The sequence below is a fragment of the Helobdella robusta genome, assembly GCF_000326865.2.
Source record: "Helobdella robusta unplaced genomic scaffold HELROscaffold_26, whole genome shotgun sequence".
Taxonomy (NCBI): domain Eukaryota; kingdom Metazoa; phylum Annelida; class Clitellata; order Rhynchobdellida; family Glossiphoniidae; genus Helobdella; species Helobdella robusta.
The window spans coordinates 168,292-188,256 of NW_008704349.1; the positions used below are offsets into that span (position 1 = coordinate 168,292).

General features: G+C 37.2%; 4 protein-coding genes across 4 annotated transcripts in view; all 4 read left to right on the plus strand.

The window, feature by feature from the left end:
• The window catches only part of HELRODRAFT_191855 (hypothetical protein), a gene marked incomplete at its 5' end in the record, with an annotated part of 8,244 nt that extends 42 nt beyond the window's left edge, over window positions 1–8,202 (plus strand). Inside the window, 4 exons of the mRNA XM_009019838.1 lie at window positions 1–61; window positions 678–907; window positions 1,021–1,116; window positions 1,388–8,202. The exon at window positions 1–61 is cut by the window's left edge and continues 42 nt beyond it. Coding sequence (XP_009018086.1) covers window positions 1–61; window positions 678–907; window positions 1,021–1,116; window positions 1,388–7,393 — 6,393 coding nt within the window. The 3' untranslated portion in view covers window positions 7,394–8,202. The remainder of the gene's footprint in view (window positions 62–677; window positions 908–1,020; window positions 1,117–1,387) is intronic.
• A 97-nt stretch (window positions 8,203–8,299) lies between these two features.
• Window positions 8,300–10,628, plus strand: HELRODRAFT_111962 (hypothetical protein). The gene is made up of 3 exons (XM_009019839.1): window positions 8,300–9,661; window positions 9,794–10,000; window positions 10,340–10,628. The coding sequence occupies exons 1-3, from the start codon at window positions 8,671–8,673 to the stop codon at window positions 10,525–10,527; spliced, it is 1,386 nt and encodes a 461-aa protein (XP_009018087.1). The 5' UTR covers window positions 8,300–8,670; the 3' UTR covers window positions 10,528–10,628.
• A 1,115-nt stretch (window positions 10,629–11,743) lies between these two features.
• HELRODRAFT_138790 (hypothetical protein) lies at window positions 11,744–12,208 on the plus strand (the record flags this gene model as incomplete). Its single annotated transcript, XM_009019840.1, has 2 exons — window positions 11,744–11,846; window positions 12,159–12,208. Coding segments are annotated over 2 exons (153 nt in total), but the record flags the coding sequence as incomplete, so codon positions are not given.
• A 6,106-nt stretch (window positions 12,209–18,314) lies between these two features.
• Window positions 18,315–19,019, plus strand: HELRODRAFT_80067 (hypothetical protein; the record flags this gene model as incomplete). Its single annotated transcript, XM_009019841.1, has 2 exons — window positions 18,315–18,583; window positions 18,746–19,019. The coding sequence occupies 2 exons, from the start codon at window positions 18,315–18,317 to the stop codon at window positions 19,017–19,019; spliced, it is 543 nt and encodes a 180-aa protein (XP_009018089.1).
• Between the last annotated feature and the right edge of the window lie 946 nt (window positions 19,020–19,965).

Below are 19,965 nucleotides of genomic sequence, written 5' to 3' on the forward strand. Positions count from 1 at the left end.
TGTGGCATCTGCAAGGGTTATTTGGTTGGGGCCGTCACTGTCACCATCTGCATGCATTCCTGTTAGTGTTCGGCCATTCAATCATTTGTTTCATTCATTCATCTGCATGCATTTCTTCAATGTTCATACAATCCATTCACTTCATGCAGTTGTTATCATGTTTATTGCTATTAGTTTAGTTTGAATTTGAAACAAATGTTAAGCAAAATTTAAATATTTATTATAACAGTTTGTCGTAGCTGTTTGTACAAATACTTGAGTACTAACACAGCAAGAATCCAGATCTGTCCAACTTGTAAGCAGAAATCATTACTCTACCCAACCAGACTGCGGCCCAAGATTATCAGGCCTGTTCACAATTCTATTTCAATTGATTTTTTTTAGAACAAATATCAAAATTATTTTTTTTTTCAAATGGTATAAATTTAGAGAAAACATTTAATTGTCATTTTATTTTTACAGAAAAGATTTGATATTGCAGTCAATTGTCTACAAGGTCGTTCCTAAACTTTATGAAAGTGAGTCTTGCCTTGGAATCATTTGATTAGTCATTTTCAAACTTAACATCATCTCCTGATTTGATTATTTTCAGCCGTCGCTTACACCACACTATCATTGTCTTTCATTTTATTTCAATATAACATTGTGATGGATCTTCAAATCATTTTCCTTTTTAGACGAATGTGTGAACAGATTAAAGTTCAATCGACTCTCAGGACACCAAAGAATCAACAGAGACAACGAAGAAAGTGAAAAAGAAACAAATGTGTCATCTGCCGCTGACCTCACTAACAACGACAACAACAAAAGTTACCATCAGTTAAAGAAATTTAACATCATATTTGATGGGGATGTTGTCAACGTGTCCCTCACTGCTAAAAGTACAAACAACTTGCAACCCGAAAATGTTAGTGCCACATCAATCAGTCATCTCAGTGTTTCTAGCCAGTGCACGCTGACACATTCCTAATATTTACAGTCCCCACATTATCATATTTCACTAATTTTACTAACCAACAGACCAGGTACTTTTTGTGCCCCGTGAAAGTTCAAATCGGCCACCTCCTCAAGCTGATCACGCACAAATTCAATAATGAGTTCAGAGACAGCATTCAAGTATTAACTCCATTTGTTTCATTTTTCCAATGTGCACCTCATATATTTCATATATTTTCTAAAAAAAAATTGTTTTATGTGCCTGTATGTTTTCTGCTGATGCTTCAATTCAATGCTTTTCGTGCATTTAAGTAACTTTCATGGGAATGTATTGCTTTCATTTGTTGTTTTGTTGGACTATCTATCATTGAGACTTTTGTAAAAAAAAATCTTTTGTTAAATGAAATTTCATGATTTAAATAACGTTTAATTTTTTCTCTAAAATTGTAAGATCCTAATCTGCCATGAAGGGAGATTGCTCGCCGAAGACTTGACACTAATGGACGTTTATTACATGTGCAACATCAAAAAAAGCACATCCCTAAACCTGGCCTACTTTGTCTATTGCACTAACTCACTGACTAATGTTAATTCTTGCATCTCCTCATCTAACGATAACAATAATGATAACAATGGAAATAATAACGATGATAACAATGACAACGATGGTGATGATGGCATGGATGTTGATGAGGAAGAGGAAGATGGAAGAGAGGAGGGGGTGAATCAGGATGATTGCTGTAACAACAATAATAATGATAGTAAGAAAAGTAACTGTAAGTACAACAACATCAACAACAACAATAGCAGTGGCACAGTTACCACAACAACAACTGCAGACGCAAGCAACTTCTATGACCACCTACCAACCATTAACCAGATAACCTCCAGCCAGCTGAGTCAGTTTGATTGTATGAACAACAACAATACCAACAACATCAACAGCAGCAACGACAACATTTTCAACAGTATCAGTAACAACAAAACCCTAGATGATGATCAACAAACTATTCTGAACGATCCAATACAGTGGGAGAGCTGGAAGTTGGTTCAATTTAAGGAACCAATGGCAGTAAGTCAAATTGGGTCACAAACATTTGACCCACATTTTTTAAAAAATGATATTGTAGTGAGAGAAAGCAATTACGCCGATAATTCACTCGTTCTATCATCATCATCCTCATCTTCATCATCTTTTTTCCAGGCCAATCACATTGGTCATAATGTTGCAGCTGTTGGCGTTCATTTGGATGTTAGGATTGCTAACAACAACAGCTGCAATGATATTTTAAATAATAATGACGAGAATGGTGAAGTCGTTAACATTGTAAAGAACGGTCCTGAAGTTTTGCTGACAGGTTCACTGAGTGCTGAAGAGAGTCTGTCCATGAGCCAGCAGGACCTTGATGACGGTGCCTCCAATGGTCGCTATGATGCTAACCATGTTAACCAGGATCACATCAACAACAACAACAACAACGTTAACCAGAGGTACCCACAACAACTGCAGAACCACAGTATTAAGGACAATAATTTTGCTGCATATGATGATGATGACGAAAGTGATGATGATGATGATAATGGACCCAGTAAATCAAAATATGCCAAAATTGGCACATCCCTAGGCGTGTCAAGAACGGAATTTGAGGAATCATTACATCTAAAGCCGTGCAGAGTCTTGCTGTACAAGCTGCCTGATTTTTCATTCCTTCAATCATCTTGTGATGGAGCATCAGCTGCAGTACAGAACTCTACGACATCAGCATCGTCTGCTGAATATCATTTCAGTGCCAGCAACAACAACAGCAACGCCGATGATGGTGACATGGTGATGAAGACATCAGCAGGAGATCCATCGTCCGATTGTTCCGAAAACAGTCGAGTTGGCAGTGCTGCTTCTGCTACTGGTCAAAATAAATTCAAAAAGTTTTACTCAATGAAGACGTTGATTGCAAAATACGAGAAGGAGCTCGATAGACTGAATAATATAAAGAAAAAGTTGGTGCTGCTGAAGGAAAAGAAGAAGAAAAGGATGAGGAAAAAGATAATCGATTCATCCTCATCATCGTCGTCATCATCAGCAGCATCAGCAGTCATAGAAAGTAATGTTCCTTTAAATAATGATAGCAGCAGTAACAGTAATGCTTACATGATGGAGGCCCATGCTTATGCCCTGATTAACAATCCTTCAAGTGACAGCAGTGCATCACACACCGTCAGGGATGTTACTGTTAGTAGCTGTAATTGTATCCACGCTGCTCCAAACCCTCCCCTGGAAGATGTGAGGCTGCATCCCTTGTCGTCAGTGGCATCAGCTACAAGAACGTCATCAACAACGACGATGACAGTGAAGTTGGAGGAGGTGACCCCTGAGGAGATGAGGGACGACGACAACAACTGCAGCATCGAGGCCAGCGATCCGACCAATGTTGACGGCAACCAAAATTCAACCAACTTTTTGGATGGTAATAATTTTAACAACACAGAAAAGAACAACAGCAGAAGTTTTAAAAATTCCGAAAGTGCAAACAACGAGACTAATGGCACTTCATCTTCTTTTACAAAAACGCACTGGAATCTAAACTCTACAGCACTACTAGCAAATGGAAGAGTTAGCAAACAAAATGCTAAAAGTGAACTTACAATGAAAGTAAACAGGGCTGTTGTGGCCTGTGCTGGTAATGATAACAATGAATCTGTCAACCCTAACCACAGAGCAGCCAGGGTTAGCAGCTCTCCATCATCAACCTCCCACTCGACACTCAGCAGCAGCAATAATTTATTTGCTAACAATTTCGTTAATAATTATTCTTGTAATAATAATATAAACTATATTAATTGTAATAATTTAAATAATAATAAGTTACTGACGAACCAGCCACAAAATTTTATGTCAAACAGTTCGTTCGTAAATCAACGCCATCAACTCAGACCGTACACAAATAATCGGCTCCAACTTATGAGCGCTTCTACCACTAATTCACAAACTTCAACTCTCTGCCTGACCACTGACTCTAAACCAGGCATGTGCTGTTCCAATTCCGTTGGCCAGTTCAACCCTTACAGATATTCTGACCCCAGGATGTTGAATTATTTGGCAGTTTATAATGGCGAGCCAAGTAGCACTCAAGTCGTATCTGCGTGTGGGGGCTACAGACCGATGTTCGCGCCAAAGCCAGGCACTAATTTTATGGGAGAATTTTTTAATAAGAAGTCCAAATTAGGGATGGTTGGGGGATGTGCTATTCTTAGATCTGCTGCCATTGTTAAGCAACAACATTTGCAACTGCAGCAACAATTGCGACAGCAGCAACAACTACAACAACAGCACCAACAACAACAACAGTTTAGGCAATTACAGCAGCAGCAACAAGCATTAAAACAGCAGCAGCCCCAGTTGAAGCAGCATCAATTGTTTCATCCAAAGAGGGCAGCTAAGAATAATTTTAGTAAAAGCTTCGATAATGACGTCAACATCGTCAGTAATGCTAATTTAGTGAGTAAAAGCGAATCTAAAAATAAGATGACATCAACGTTTGGCGAACAGATCCATGTCGGAAACTGTTTACAAATGGTTTCATCTGCTAATAACGCCAGAAGTATTAGCAACAGCATTAAAGTTAATGACGTCGCTAGCAACACACCACCAACAACAACACTAACAACAAACAATAACAACAACAGCAACAACAACATTAACAACAATTACATCAAGACAACAGCATACACACTCCTTCCTGAAATGATTGACCTTGCAAACCTGCGGATGCCACCGCTTTATTACAACATCCTCAACTCTTCCGGCCCTTTTCAACTGTCAAAGTTTCATCAGCCACCAGCCAAGAAACAGAAATTGATGAAAAACAAACAGCTCTCTCTCACGCCTCCTCCATTGATTCCAAGCCACACCAACCACATCAGCCACGTCAACCGCAGCAGCAGCTGCAGTAGTAGCAGCAGCAACGTCCGCGCTGTTGGCATGGCCAGCAACGACAGCAACGTCGTTGAATCGCCATCTGCACTATCATCTGCCGCTGCATCATCCTTGCCAAATTATTGTTTCGACTCCAAACTGAGGTCTTCCAGTGCGAACGGCCTTGAACTTAGCTACCAATCTGTCGGCAATTCAGAATTTGTCGAAATCAATCAGCTGATTGAGGATGAGAAGAAGAATAATAGTAATAATAATAAGATAGCTTTGATGGTGGTGGGAAGAGATGGCGATAGAATAACGACGATGAATAATAACGAGTTGGTGATGAATTTCGAGTCAGCAACATCGCCCTCTAACAACAACAACAACAACAAGGAGAGTCTCAGCAACAAAATCCTACCAGCCTTGAAAAGACCAATGAAGAAGATGAGGGAGTCCAAGTTTTTAGACTCCTTGCTGCTACAAGTTCAAAGGTCAAAAGCTTCAAGTGTGCAAAACATGGAAAGCAATTTAGCTGTGGGAGGTGTCGTTAATGAGGTCACTAATAGCAAAGCGACAGTTATGAATGAGGTCAAGTTTGATGGTGATAAAGATTGTAATGATTGTATTAATGAAGATGGTGACAGACACGATGGTGGTGCAAGTAAAGGTGCTGCTGATGATTGCATCAGTTGTGATGATGAAATGTCAGCCACGCCACTCTCAACCATCACCTCATCATTATCATCACCGAAATCAACAGCTGCATCTTTAGTAGCACCAATTACGTCATCATCATCATCATCGTCGTCGTCAGCATTAACGACAACAACATTGTCAACCTCTTCCTCCTCATCATCATCATCATCATCTTTAGTATCATCATCACATTCACCGCCAACATCATCAGCTGCATCATCTTCACTTGAATGCATTAATTCTCCTTCATCATCATCTTCTTCATCAAATATCATTAAGGTTATGCCACCTTCATCCAGTTATAACGAGAGTGAAGCAGTAGTTGTTAACTCTGGTAACTCATGTACCCAGCAGTTCGACAGCTGCACTCAGCAGTTCGACAGCACTTCTAATGACGCCAGTATTATTGATAATAGTGATAATGTTAGTGATGATAAAAATAATAATAATTGTAGCCATGATAGGAGTGATGATATCGTGACGTCACAAGCAGTAGTGTGCTCTAGTGAAGTGGTTCAGTGTGCCGATGTTAATACATCAGTTTCCATTGCACATACTACTGCTGCTGCTACAGCGGCGACAACAACGTCTGATGAAGTCGCTCCAGCAGTGAACTCCTTGGCCTCTTGCACTCCAGTTGGTTTCAGCTCACTTGATATGAGTACATTCAGTTGTACTACTAATGCCGTTGTTACCGATGATTGTGTTGCGGATGTAGTTACCGCTACTGTTACAATTGCTGCAACTGCTACAACTGCTGCAACTGCTGCTTCTTGTATATCCACTGCTTGTTCTGAAAGTCTTAATTGCTCTGATAATATTACTGCAGCTGGTGCCGACGGGACTGCTGTTTTCGTCGTGGCCAGTTCAGTTGACGATGAAATTCGAAGAGGTTCTGATTCTTCATCGTCTGATATTCACGATAGGACCACATCAAAGAGCGCTGATGGCGAATGTAGTTGTAAACAAAAAATTGAAAGCAATGATGATGGTGTTGATGATGTTGATGATGTGGCTGCTGCTGCTGCTGCTGCTGGTTCTGATAGTTCTCATTGCTACGCCAACAAAACTTTCGTTTGCACGCTGATAGGAAATTTTCCAAAAAATATTGTGACTGATGCAACATTGAGCCCCGCCGTCATAAATCCTGCTCTTAATACTGACCCAACCACTGCTGCTGGCACGACTGATAAGAATATTAATGATAGTGGTGGTAATGATGATGTTCATCATGATGATTCTGGTGATGTCACTACTGCTGCTACATATAACAATAATGATTTTACATTTACTGAAGCAACAGCAGCAGTGATTCATATTGACAGTGACGACAAGATTCGAACTGCTACTACAGATTCTAATAATGTGATTCCTGTAAATGCTGCTAACACCGCCACTGCTGCTACTACTGCAGCAAAGAAAGCAGCGGCACAGAAGACAAAGACGTTTATAATAATTGAGCCAATATTTCAGACAACCCCCGACAAAACGATGAAGACCATCAAGCTGTCGACCATTGAATCAAACACCAAAGCCACCACAGTCATTACGGCTGTCTCGAGTCAGCCTGGCGGGAAACTTCCACCTCCTACTCCAACTCCATTTCCATCGTCAACGAGCGCTTCCACTGCTGATGATCCAACCTCAAGGAATTACATCAACTCAAACTGCAATGGTGATGACGACGATGACGATGGTTATCATAATCATGCTGCTGCTGCTGCTGCTGCTGCTGTTGCTGTTGCTGATGATGACGAGGAGGAGGAAGAAGATGATGAGGAGGAGGAGGGAGATGAAATAAAAGAAGTTGCCTGTGGAACTCAGAAAGATGAAAGACGATATTGAATGGAAGTAAAGAAGATTATGAAGAAGCTTGATGTGTCTGCGCATAAATTGCTTCAGGATATCAATTTATTTTGTGTACATAAATGTTAGAGTTATGTGTTTGTGTGTGTGTGTGTGTATGTGTGTGTGTGTGTGTAAATATATATTGTGTAAATATTGAATGTGCTAACATCATGTAAGGACACTTTGATATATCAGTACGCTACTCATTCGGCAACACTGTCATCAGCTTTTTATTACTTCAAGAGTTCATTCATTCATTCATTTCTTAAACGTCGTCCAACACTCTTGAGAGTTTGAAATGAAGTGCTTATTTGCTTGTTTGTTTGTTTTTTAAATTCATATGTTTTTCTAACTTATGAAACACTGATTGAATGTTTTGGTGAAATGAATATGAGGACGAACATATAAGTGTGCGCATATCAAGCCATATCCTTCTATTTATTTATGAATTCATCTATTTATTTTGTTTGTTTCTGTATATTATTTCGTCTTCGTTTTCTTATATTCTCAGTCATACACAGAGGTAAAAAAATGTTCTAAATTTATTTTATATAATTTTTTCTGTTTTATTTTTGTTTATGAAACATGTACGTATGTGTGTATGTATGTATGTATACATGTATATTTATGTATGTATGTATGTATGTATGCATGCATGTATGTATGTATATGTATCATGTTCATGTACAACCAAAATTCATTTCATTTTCATTCACTGGCATTGTTATAAATTATAATGTATGTGTATTATTGTCTGTTCATATTTCTTTATATTTATAAATATAAATACAGATTTATTTATAAATAGAATTACTTGACTGATATTACATTTGTTTGTTCTGCAAGGTGTGTGTGCGTGTGTTGGTGGTCTATCATGATATTTGGTGATGTTTGCTGTTGTAAGATAGTTTTTGCCTGAATAAGTGTTGAATATCTAATGAGGAACAGTCTATTTTTAGAACGCAGTTGTACAAATAGTTGTTGTTGTTTCAATCGTCGGAATGTTAAAATCGTTTAAAGTTTGTTGTGTCTCTGGTTTAAAATAGTGTGTATACTCAAAAGTCATTAAGATTTAAGTTCACTTTTGGGGAGCTGCTTTTCATCCTGGGTTCTGTTTCTATGTTTTTTATTTTGTTTAAAAGTTAATTTTCAAGTGTTTTAACCATGGATATTATAAATACATATAAAAATTATATGTATCCATGGTTTTAACCTTACCCACAGTTTAGATTTAATTTAAAGATTGAAATGACATTCAAATTGTCCGGGAAAAAATGAAAACTTTGAAGAAATGTGACTGGAGTTGGATGGTATTGTTTGGTTCGTTCCTGGCGTTCTTCATCGCAGACGGATGGTCGTATACTGTCGGGATGTTGTACCCACAACTCGTTTCAGAGTTCGGTGAATCGAGGGGTGTAACTTCCTACGTGATTACCTTGCTTTACGGAGTTCCTATGATTCTCAGTCCGCTGGCCTGCTCAGCCGTTCCAGTCATTGGTTGCCGGAAGTTAGGAGTTTTTGGTGGTATAGTGATGTGTCTTTCAATATTTGTAGCTTCATTTTTTAATTCTTTTTGGTCAGTTTTGTTAGCATTAGGAATCTTCACAAGCGTGGGACTGGTGGCTGTTTATGTGTCTGCATATGTGGCTGTTACTTATTGGTTTGATGAGAAAAACAGAGGACTTGCAACAGGCATTGCAGTTGCTGGGTCTGGATTGGGTTCTGTTGTATTTCCTCAATTGATTGAATGGCTGCTGACAATGTACACGTGGAGAGGAATGCTTATAATAATTGCTGGATGCTGTCTCAACGCTGCCATATCAGGATGTCTTTATCGACCGTTTCCAGTTTCAGCAGATGAAAAAAATGTCTCAAAGAAAGAAAAAGCTGAAGAAAGATATTGTTTAAAGAATTTTTCTAGCGATGCATCAGAAACAGCAGATCCAATTCCAAATGAAAGTTTTTCTCAAGTTAGTTCAATCTGCCAAGTTATCAGGGACAGTCTTCCAAATTGTGCTCTGTTGAGAAACAAAGCTTTCCTCCTATTTTGTATTGCCAACTTAATCCTTTACCTGTGGATCAGCATGCCTTATGTTTACATTTATGATCTTGCTGAGCAATCAGATGTTGATCCTAAGAAGTCTGCATGGATTTTATCTTCCATTGGACTTTCAAGAACCGTTGGTCAAATTTTAATTGGGTTATTTGGAGATAAAGTTAAAATTAGTCCAAATTTGATTTTGGGGATCTGTGTTGTCTGTGCAGGTAAGAATTGAAATTTTAATAAGAAATGTTTGTTTCATTTTTTTTTTAATTAATGCTGACATTCAATTATTCACAAATACATTGAGCATTGATGAACTGATAATATATAATTTTAATATTTTTCAATTGCAGGCATTTCAGTTTCCTTCATTACATTCTCAAAACTCTACCCTCTCCTCTTAGTTTGCTGTTGTGCATTTGGTTTCTTTTCCAGCTCAACTTACGTTCTGCCAATGATTTGCATGGGGGAAGTAATTGGGATGGATCAAGCAGTGCCTGGCTTAGGAGTTCTTCAGTTTGTTCAGGGTATTGCTACATTGTCTGGAACGCCACTTGGAGGTGTAATAGCTTTTTCAAATATTTCAATTAAACAATTATTTCAATTTTGTACTATACATCAAAATTGTTGAGACTTCCATCACTAAATTATTCATTTTCATAATCATGAAATAATCATTATTATTATTATTATATTGTCTCTAGACTAGAGACTACTATTAGCAAACTACCAGCTGAATTCACTGTATCAATGTTATAAGGCATTTTCAGTATTACTAATGATAACTATTCAGTCAGTTCAAGCTGGTAGTTTTATATTATTGCTTGCTACAAAATTTATTCTAGTTTTACATTACTATTGATGTTTAAGATGAAAGTTGTATTTTCTATTTGGAACAGGCTGGATGCATGATAGCATTGGAAATTATAATGCCATATTCTTCATATCCGGTATTTTAATTGCCTTCTCTGGATTCATAATCTCTCTAATTCCCTGGATTCTCAAGTTGACTCCAAGAAATGGTAACATTGGCAGCAATAATGATAATGTTGGCAGCGTGAATGTGCAAAAGAGAACGTGCAATTGATATGATCTTGTTTCTCTTCCACTTATTAATTTTCTTAATCAGGTTTTGAAGCATTTTTTGAGTCAGTAAAAAAACGATTTTTATTAGAGTCTTGAATCGACCGAGTATTTACCGTTATTTAGTGGCGGATTTAAAGGTGAGAGGGCCATTGCCTCCCCATTGTCAGCAGTATTTTTATTAAAAGTCAGTAATACTCGGTCTTTAGTGTCTTGAATCGACCTAACAGTTATGCATTACTGAACTCCCACTGTAGTTCGAATATTTTTTGAATACGGCGCTGGTACAATGATTCAAACCGATAGTTTTTTAATAGATTCGTGTAGTACTTCGTCTCCTGAGCATGAAAATGTACAATTTGGTAATGAAAGTCTTGGTGGTTTTTATAAAAAGTGTATTGTATCGACTTAATAGTTATGTATTTCTGAACTCGCACTATAGTTCGATTTTTTAGAATGTGGCGCTGATAATGAATATTAAGCTCGTGGTTTTAGACTAGATTTATGTAGTACATAGTCTCTTGAGCAAGAAGATGTGTAATTTCGTAATGGAAATTCTGACATATTTGATAAATAGTGTTATAAATCCACCGAACGCTTGTCAGTACGTATTATTGAGCCTAACATAACATCATAACGAAAAACTATGAGCAAGTCGAGAAGAATCGAAACGTGCACTGTAGTTCGATTATTTTTTTAGAATTTGTTTGGCACTGAATTAAGCGGGTAGTTTTTTACTAAAGTCATGTAATACATAATCTCCTAAGCATGAGAATGTATGATTTTATATCATATTGACATAACTGTAATAACATTGGCGGTCATTTCGCTAGCGATATTCCGAAACAGTTAAGCAGTATAAGTATATGAGTGAAGCATATGTATGGAATATATACATATTTAATTCTATACGTATATACGAGTGAAGAAACTGACGATAATACTTTTGATAGCTGCTCAGTCTATGCTTTAGTTTCTTTGTTCTTTTTCTTTTTCCTGTACTAAGGTTTAGTGGCGATGTTTAGCACGAGCAAAATTTTCTATACATTTCGTTGTGTATATATTTGAATTGTAAATATTAGTTTATCAGCGTTTTCAATTTGAACATTATCTGATTTTATTTTATATTTGTCGCCATTTGATACGCGTGATTGTTAATTTGAAAAAATGTCAGCTCTACATGCACTAACTTTCTATTTCTATTCTACCCGGTTCTCTAGATGCAGATCTTCGTGAAAACGTTGACGGGTAAAACCATTACCCTCGAGGTAGAACCGTCAGATAGCATTGAAAATGTCAAGTCTAAAATTCAAGACAAAGAAGGTTTCTTGCTTCCTACTTTTAATTTAAATTAATGAGTTTTTACAATTTTCTGTTTATTTCACATATTAATTAATTAATTGATTTATTCAATTTAATTTGAAAAGCCTGCAAAATTGCGCTCAGCTCATTGTTTACGTTAGAGCCTAAATAAATTGATATAAGTGGCAATTTAAATTTTATATTTATTGGTTAATCATAGTTGATGTTTAACTTTTATATAGTATTGTCATTATAAATTAAATTTGTTTTTGAAATGTTAATTCATCTGATCAATTATGAGTTGCTGTTATTGTTTTTAAAATTGTTTCAAAGGAATCCCTCCTGATCAACAAAGATTGATATTTGCTGGCAAACAGTTGGAAGATAACAGAACTTTGAGTGACTACAACATTCAAAAAGGTAATGCTTTTGAAACTACACTATATATTTTCATATATTTCTATTTGTATGCAATTCATTTTTATGAAATATTCTAAATTTTATGTTATAATTCTTAATATTCATAACCAAAATTGTCTTCAGAGTCAACATTGCACTTGGTGTTGCGTCTTAGAGGGGGTATTATTGAACCATCTTTGAGACAGCTCGCTCAGAAGTACAACTGCGATAAAATGATATGCAGAAAGTAAGCTACCTTTAACGTCATATAATCGGTGTCTATTATTCATGTATGTCTGAAAAATTGCACCTACTGAATGATTAATTAAATTATTTATTTGAATAGTATGTGTTTTTGAGTTCCCATCGTCAATATAAGTATCAGTAACATGCATATATTATTTTCAGGTGCTATGCTCGCCTCCACCCGAGGGCCACAAACTGTCGTAAAAAGAAGTGTGGCAGAACGAGCAACATCAGACCAAAGAAGAAGTTAAAGTAAACTGGGTCAATGGTTTATGCTCTCATCAACTGGAGATTTGTGCCATAAATTGTATGAATTATTGTTCTACGAACTGATTGTATCTCGTTTCGAGAGAGGGTTCGGTGATGTTCAATAAAAAGTTGACGATTGTGTTAAAAATTTTTGGTTTTTCGTTTGATTAGAGCTCGTTCGCCAAATGCGGTCATATTGGCCGTTCGTATTGCTGTCAATGAATATGCGGCGCTAAATAATTTAAATTGGTGTGTAAAGGTGAAGAGGTACCTAGTGATCATGGCATATTTATACTTGAAAATTTGTGTTAAGCGTAAATTCCGTCCGGAGTGAAGTTGAAGCGGTTGATGGTCACGAAGATTTTTTGCTTGTTTGTTTCTTCATTTCGAACATTATTATTTAATCGCCATGAAAATGCTGCTTTCTTTTCTTGTTAAGTTTTGTATATTCTCTATCATAAGCAAAGGTGAGGTTCAAATTTTTGGTTTGATTTTCTTCATTTTGAAGTTTGATTAGTAAATTTTTTCAGTCATGAGTGTTTCCTTATATTTTTAATCTTTTAATTATTATTTTTTCTATCAGTGCTCTGATAGTTTATTAATTTAATTTTGTTGGTTAAATTTTAGCTATTTTCTTTTCAATTTAAAACATAAGCTGCAACAGATAATTTCAGTAACTATAGAGTTGACAACTATCGCAATAACAACCCATATTTGAATTGTCGGAAGCCTGGACTACTAAGTTGTTTTAATGAAAAGTTGGGTAGATACGTGTGTGGAGTGCTGTGTAATGGTGTCTCAGATTGCGACCGGGATGTTGATGAAGAGGATTGTAGTTAGTGGAGAATTAAGTTTTTATTTATTTTATTCTATAAAATTTTATAATAAAAACAGAAACATTTAAATTTAACATTATATGTATAAGTGAGTTGAGACATTTAAAAATTGCTTAATATCTCATTTATAAATTATATGATGATGTTAAAAAATACTGTTTTTATGTTGAAATTTTCAATGACTAATATAAAAGAGACTGCATTTGATTTTTCAGATTGCTCCTTCCTATTCACAAACTCAAGTGGTCTCATCCCCGCACTGCACTACAACAGATTGAAGAAAAAGTGCAAATACACCATCATCCTGCCAGCCAGCAACGCCAGCTCATTGGTGCCTGATAAGAATGACTCAGTCATTTACAGCAGTAGCAATCTCAATGATGATGCTGCAGTGGAATCCATGGCCAGCAGCAACAACAACAGAAATATAATTAATATTCAAGTCAGGAAGGAGCCTGTTGTTTTATGGATGAACTTTTTGCTACCAAACTTTGAAATTGAGAGGAAGTATGACAGATCAGATTATGTTGAATTTTACAACGGCCTTAATGATAAGGATAAGTTACTTGCTCGTCATACAAAGTTATTTTCAACTATGCTCCATTTTCTTTCAACAAATTTAATTTGTTTTATACTAATTAAATTTCTATTAAATATGATTTAATTGGTAATTATGGATAAAGAAATATTAATTTGGTTACAATGATAGCAATGCAATCAATTGTCTCACGTTATAATGGACACTCAAAATTTGTCTGCCCAGGCAATCTCTGATGGAGATGGCACTGGCCAGAGATAATATGATCAGGATGGAGTCTCAGTCGAACGTCATGACAGTCATCATTTACAAGGAAACTTACATGACCTGGCCATTGTTTGAAGCCATCTACCAGCAAAAAGGTACAGCTCATCTCATTAGCAGAGGATTTGAACCAATCATGTGCCAGCATTCATTTTTAAGCTGATCATGTGCAAATATTTTATCTGTCTGATTTTATTATTTGTTTTTTGAAAATATTAATTAAAATTTGAAGTATTTGTGGAAAATGTCTAATGATTGTGCATTGGATTATCTCTTGCCAAGTTGCTCTTTACCTATGATGTGTTAAATGTTATTTTAATGCTGGTTCTTTTATTTTCAATTGTTGAGTTTCTCTAGAGTTTTTTATTAGGTAGATGTTTTTTTGAAATGTTGGTTTAATTATAGATGAAAAAATATATTCATTATACAGCTAATTGTATATAGCTCCTTAATGCTTACTTCAACTGAATCATATGCTGAATGTCACATGCGCCAATCCCGGTCGTCATGAGATTTTATTTATTCTGTTCATCCAATCATCTGACAGATTTAATCAGCTATCTCATTTGTAAATGTAGGAGCAATGAAATAACTAGCCAATGAAATTTGATGTACCACATAGGTGTCTGCCTTGCTAATCAATTAAAATGCTTGCATGAGAACGATTGCTACTTTGGATCGATGAGATGTGATGGAGTTTGGGACTGTAGGCTAGATGGATCAGACGAACAATTCTGCGGTTGGTTTTTATATCCTTGCTTTTTCATTCAATTTCTTATTATTTACTGCTTTCTTACCTCTAAATCTTTTTCTCACCTCGTCTATCTTACTTCTTCATTTGTATTGACTCATTTCTTCATCTGCTGTTTGAATATTGGAATTTGAAACCGATCAATCACAAACTTGCAGACAACTGTGGCTCTTCCTACTCCTGCCACGACAGCACATTCACCTGCTACGATAGGCTGGATAGATGCAATGGTCATCCTAAGTGCTCCAATGAGGCGGATGAAAAATTTTGTGGTCAGTTGTGGTCCATCGAATCATGGGTGGACTGATGAATGAAGGGTTGATTCATAACATATTTTGTGAAGTTTTTTTTATACGAGTATATAGAAATACATTAATGATGGTAACATTTGCAGAGAAGTCAGTATGCAACAAGGCGAATGGAACGTTTCTGTGTATGAATAAGAAGTGCATCCGATACGATTGGGTCTGCGATGGCGTCGACGATTGCAAGGATGCTTCGGATGAAGTTTCTTGTCCGCGTAAGTTCTTCCATTTCAATGCTCATCAGCATCACTCTTCATTGATTTACATTCACTTCAACCATCTACTGTCACTCATCATGATGTTCTCAACCTACCAGTGGCCCTCGTTGAATCAAATCATGTGGCCTTGGTGGGGTCGCTGGGGACGATGTGCGGTCTCATCGTACTCATCAGCCTCATCATGTGCTCACTCAGGGCCTATGCCCTCAAGAAACTTCGAGAAAGGAGATCGTCGAACCGGAGAATTGTAATTGAAGGTTTCTAAATTTTTTAAATTGTTTGTTGTTGGGTGGAGTTACCTTTCGTTGGTCTTGTGTGATGTTGGTTGCTCTGTTTGTTGTGAGAGTTAGTGTAGATACCATTTTATTTCTTTGTTATTCTATCTTTCATTGGCCCATTCAAACGAGGGTCAATTGATTTCATTATAAATGTGAACCCCACAAACAACATCAACAGCAGCTGTGACCGCAGATATGACATCAAGCAGGCAGAGTCTCCTAGAAGCAGAACAAAATGATGGTGGTGATGATGATCAAGATTTCAACCAACAACAATCATCATCATCATCGTTATTACAGCCGACATCACAATCATCACCTAATAACGCTGATGATGATGATGATCGCTTGGAATGGTGGGAAGTTTTTCTGGGAATGAATAGATGTCGAAGAATTCTTCGCCATCGTCAACATCATCCTAGCTCTGATCGTCTCAACTGTAACTTTAATCGTCCTAATCATCGTCAGCAGGCCACTCACATCACTCCCATCACTGAAATTCAGAATGAAATATTCGCCAGGCTGTCGGCTCCTCCCCCGTACCAAGTCGCCATGGCAACGTCGAGATCGTACGACGAAGTGATGAGGGAGAAGATGATGACGGAGAGGAAGAAGATGAGGAGGAGAGAGAGGATGAGGCGGAAGAGGATGATGATTATGATGACGAGGAGGAGTGATCACGGAAAAATCTCAGATGCTGTCAGCACAGAAGTGGCCGGTGTTGATTGCGGTGTTGTCACGATGCAAGGAGACGGCAGTACCTTCAACGGTAGCACGATGAACGAAAGAGCTAACATGAAAAACCAAAGCAATACGCATGGCGAGAACGCTGACAGCAACATCTACCATGACATCACGCATATCCTTAATGACGGTGACGAGGACGACGATGACGTCACCTTGATTGACATGACGGCATCTAGTGGTGCACCATCTACTTCATCCCGGCAACCATTCAGTCGCTGGTTCCAACGCAGGGGAGGCATAACGATTTCCAACGCCGTCCCTTCTAATGACGATAATTCACTGAACGATGGTCATGGGCGGGATGTTAATTGTGTGGCGAGCAGCAGAGCTCCTTCTGGCAGCAGCTTCATGAACCATCTAGATGACAGTTGTTATAATGTTGAAGATGAGGATGATGACTACGACGATGATGATGACGATTCATTGCTGGATGTCCAACTGTCTCCATTGTTTTCTGAGAGGCCCTCTATTCACAGAATCTGCTTGAATCGTAGCACTGCTACTTCTGCTACCATTATGAATGATGGTAATGTGGTCGGCGATGGTCATGGTGATGATGATGTTTCCCTGATATGCATTCCTACAGATCCACCGCCCTCGTTTGACAGCATCTTTCCTGGCTTGTCTCGCGACAACCTGCCTCGCGACAACTTGCCTCGCAACGACAACTACAACATCCCGCTGTCCCCCCACGACAGTGACAGTCGCCATGAGAATCCTAGCTGCAGCGGTGGTAGTGGTGGTCTCAGCAGTTGTAGTAACAGTGACATCAGCTGCACTGCTAACAATATCTCGAACGTTGTTGCTGGTGGTGATGATGAAGAGGAGGGGGAGGGGGTTAATGAAGTTCTACAATTGGTAAGACAATCAGCAGCCAGCATTTTGAATCGTGGACTGCCTGATCGATCAGGAATTAATAGAAGTCCGCCACCCACTTTCGAGCAAGCCATGCTAGAAAAGATGAATGATTTTCGGCGATGAAATTTTAAATTATTAGTTCTTAATTAGTGTTGATGAACTGGAATACAATCTTAATGAATTGGAACGAAAGTGATTAATATTGTTAACGATCGCTTTACTCAAATAATCAGCAAAAAATTTAAGGAAAATGTTTGATTTAACATGTTTGTCACAAACTTAATGATTCTCGTCTAGCATTGTTTTTGTTTTTTGTAAATATGAGTCATTTGTTTCTATTATGCATATTTTGTCTGTCAATTATGAGTGATATTTTAACTGTTGTTATGATAATGCTGATGCAATTATGAAGGATGAACCCTCGTCTTATCCACTACGCTTGCAATGTTTTCTCGTAGGATTCTATCTTTCTTTTTACGTTAATTATCATTGATTCGTTGTGCAATTTAATTATTTTATATTTTAAATTATGTATTTTAAAATTATTCTTGTTAATTTGAATTCAAAAAGTGCGTTTTGTCCGGTGAAGGGCGATGGCTTGCAGGAGCTATAGGTCGGTTTACTGGGATTGAACTATAGAACCTATGCAATTTCATAAGTAAGCCAAAATCTAATCTGTCAAATAGCCAGATCCGGTTGAATCTGAGTTATAAGTGATAATAAATTGGTGACTAATTTTGGTTTGATTCCTAAATTTTATCCTTTTGTCGCTAATTGGTAAATTATTTCAATTTTTTATTATGTTTTCTAGTGGTCCAAAATATCAAAAGTTGACAACTTACTTGAGATTAGCTATCAATAGACTGAAACTTTTAGAAAAGAAGAAGTCGGAACTGGCCGTCAAAGCCAGGCGAGAAATAGCTGACTACATAACAAATGGCAAGGAAGACAGGGCGAGAATTAGGGTGGAGCACATAATTCGGGAAGATTATCTCGTGGAGGCCATGGAAATCGTAGAAATGTACTGTGATTTGTTGATAGCAAGAATGGGAGTCCTCCAAACATCCAAGTACTGTTCTTTATTAAATGTGAATTTGTTTGTGAATTTGAATTTGTTATTTATATTAATTGTGAATTTATTTCACAAATTATTAAAATTAAAACAATATCTAATGTTTTTATTTTAGTACAATAATGTAATGTTTATGAGACTTTTTTAAAAAATTTGTAGAAGCATGGATGAGGGCTTGGAGGAACCAATAGCCAGCATTCTCTGGTCAACTCCTCGACTGCAAAGTGACGTGAGCGAGTTGTCAGTTATCTCTGATCAGTTGGCATTGAAATATGGCAAGGAATATGTTGCCAGCTGTCGGAAGAACAGTTTGAATAATGTTAATGAAAAGTTAATTCATAAACTCAACATTCATGCTCCTCCAAAAGTTTTGGTGGAGAAATACATGGAGGAGATTGCCAGGTTGTCTATTTTTTCGTTTCTACTTTGTTGACTTCAAAATTGCTGAAATCTTTCTTAAAATATAACTGAATTAAAATTTAAAATGATCAATGCATGTTTTGTAAGCAACTTTTCATTCAACACAATCAAAAGTTTTGTATTTATACCATTGTTAATGGGAAAATTACTGGTGTGTAATTGACAGATCATTCAACATACCTTATGCATCACCCATCGATCCTGAATGCCAAGCTGCTGACCTCATCTTCAACAAACTCGATGCGATCCTGAAGAACGATGTCGAGGATGATGACAAGAAGACAAAGAAAGGAGGCGGAGGAGGAAATGGAGGAGGAGGAGGCTGTGGTGGCATTCAGTTTCCACCCAACTCTGAAGCCACAGATGTTCACAATGGCTTCTGCAACCACCACAACAACTATCAACCATTTCAATATCCACCACCACAGGTTTTTGTGACAGTTCTTCTCGTTTCTTTTCATAAAATCACCATGCATTAGTTGTTTTGTAGGTTTTTATAAAATTTATTGAATAATTTTTCATTATTTTTTTTTATTTCTAATCTGCTGTTCTCTTTTTAATCTGTTGTGCAATCGCTTTCTGTGATTAAGTTTTGATTGATTTTCAAATGTTATTTTTTATGCAGAATCTTTCCCAAGCACCTGCAGTCCTGCCTTATCCAATCAGCAACAATCCACCCTATCCCATTAGCAGCAATCCGCTTTATCCCATTCCCCAAGCAGTAGCAAGCACATCTCCACTTGGGGACCACCTGCCTAACTTACCTCAAGTTCCTAACTGCACCATCAAACCAGTGGTTGATGCTAAGAATGATGTAAATTTTGATGATTTGACCAAAAGATTTGAAGCTCTGACGAAGAAGAAATGAATTCATGGAACTTCCTGGATGTTATTTCATTCAAATGTCTCCCTGTCCAACTTCATTTTCAATGTTTTTTATATTTTGTAATTCTTTAGCT

Bases quoted from the DNA above. Each gene is read 5' to 3' on its own strand.
- HELRODRAFT_111962 (XM_009019839.1), top strand. From the start codon at position 8,671: ATGAAAACTTTGAAGAAATGTGACTGGAGTTGGATGGTATTGTTTGGT. The intron at 9,662-9,793 runs GTAAGAATTGAA...TTTCAATTGCAG, and splicing joins GATCTGTGTTGTCTGTGCAG to GCATTTCAGTTTCCTTCATT. The intron at 10,001-10,339 runs GTGTAATAGCTT...TATTTGGAACAG, and splicing joins GTCTGGAACGCCACTTGGAG to GCTGGATGCATGATAGCATT.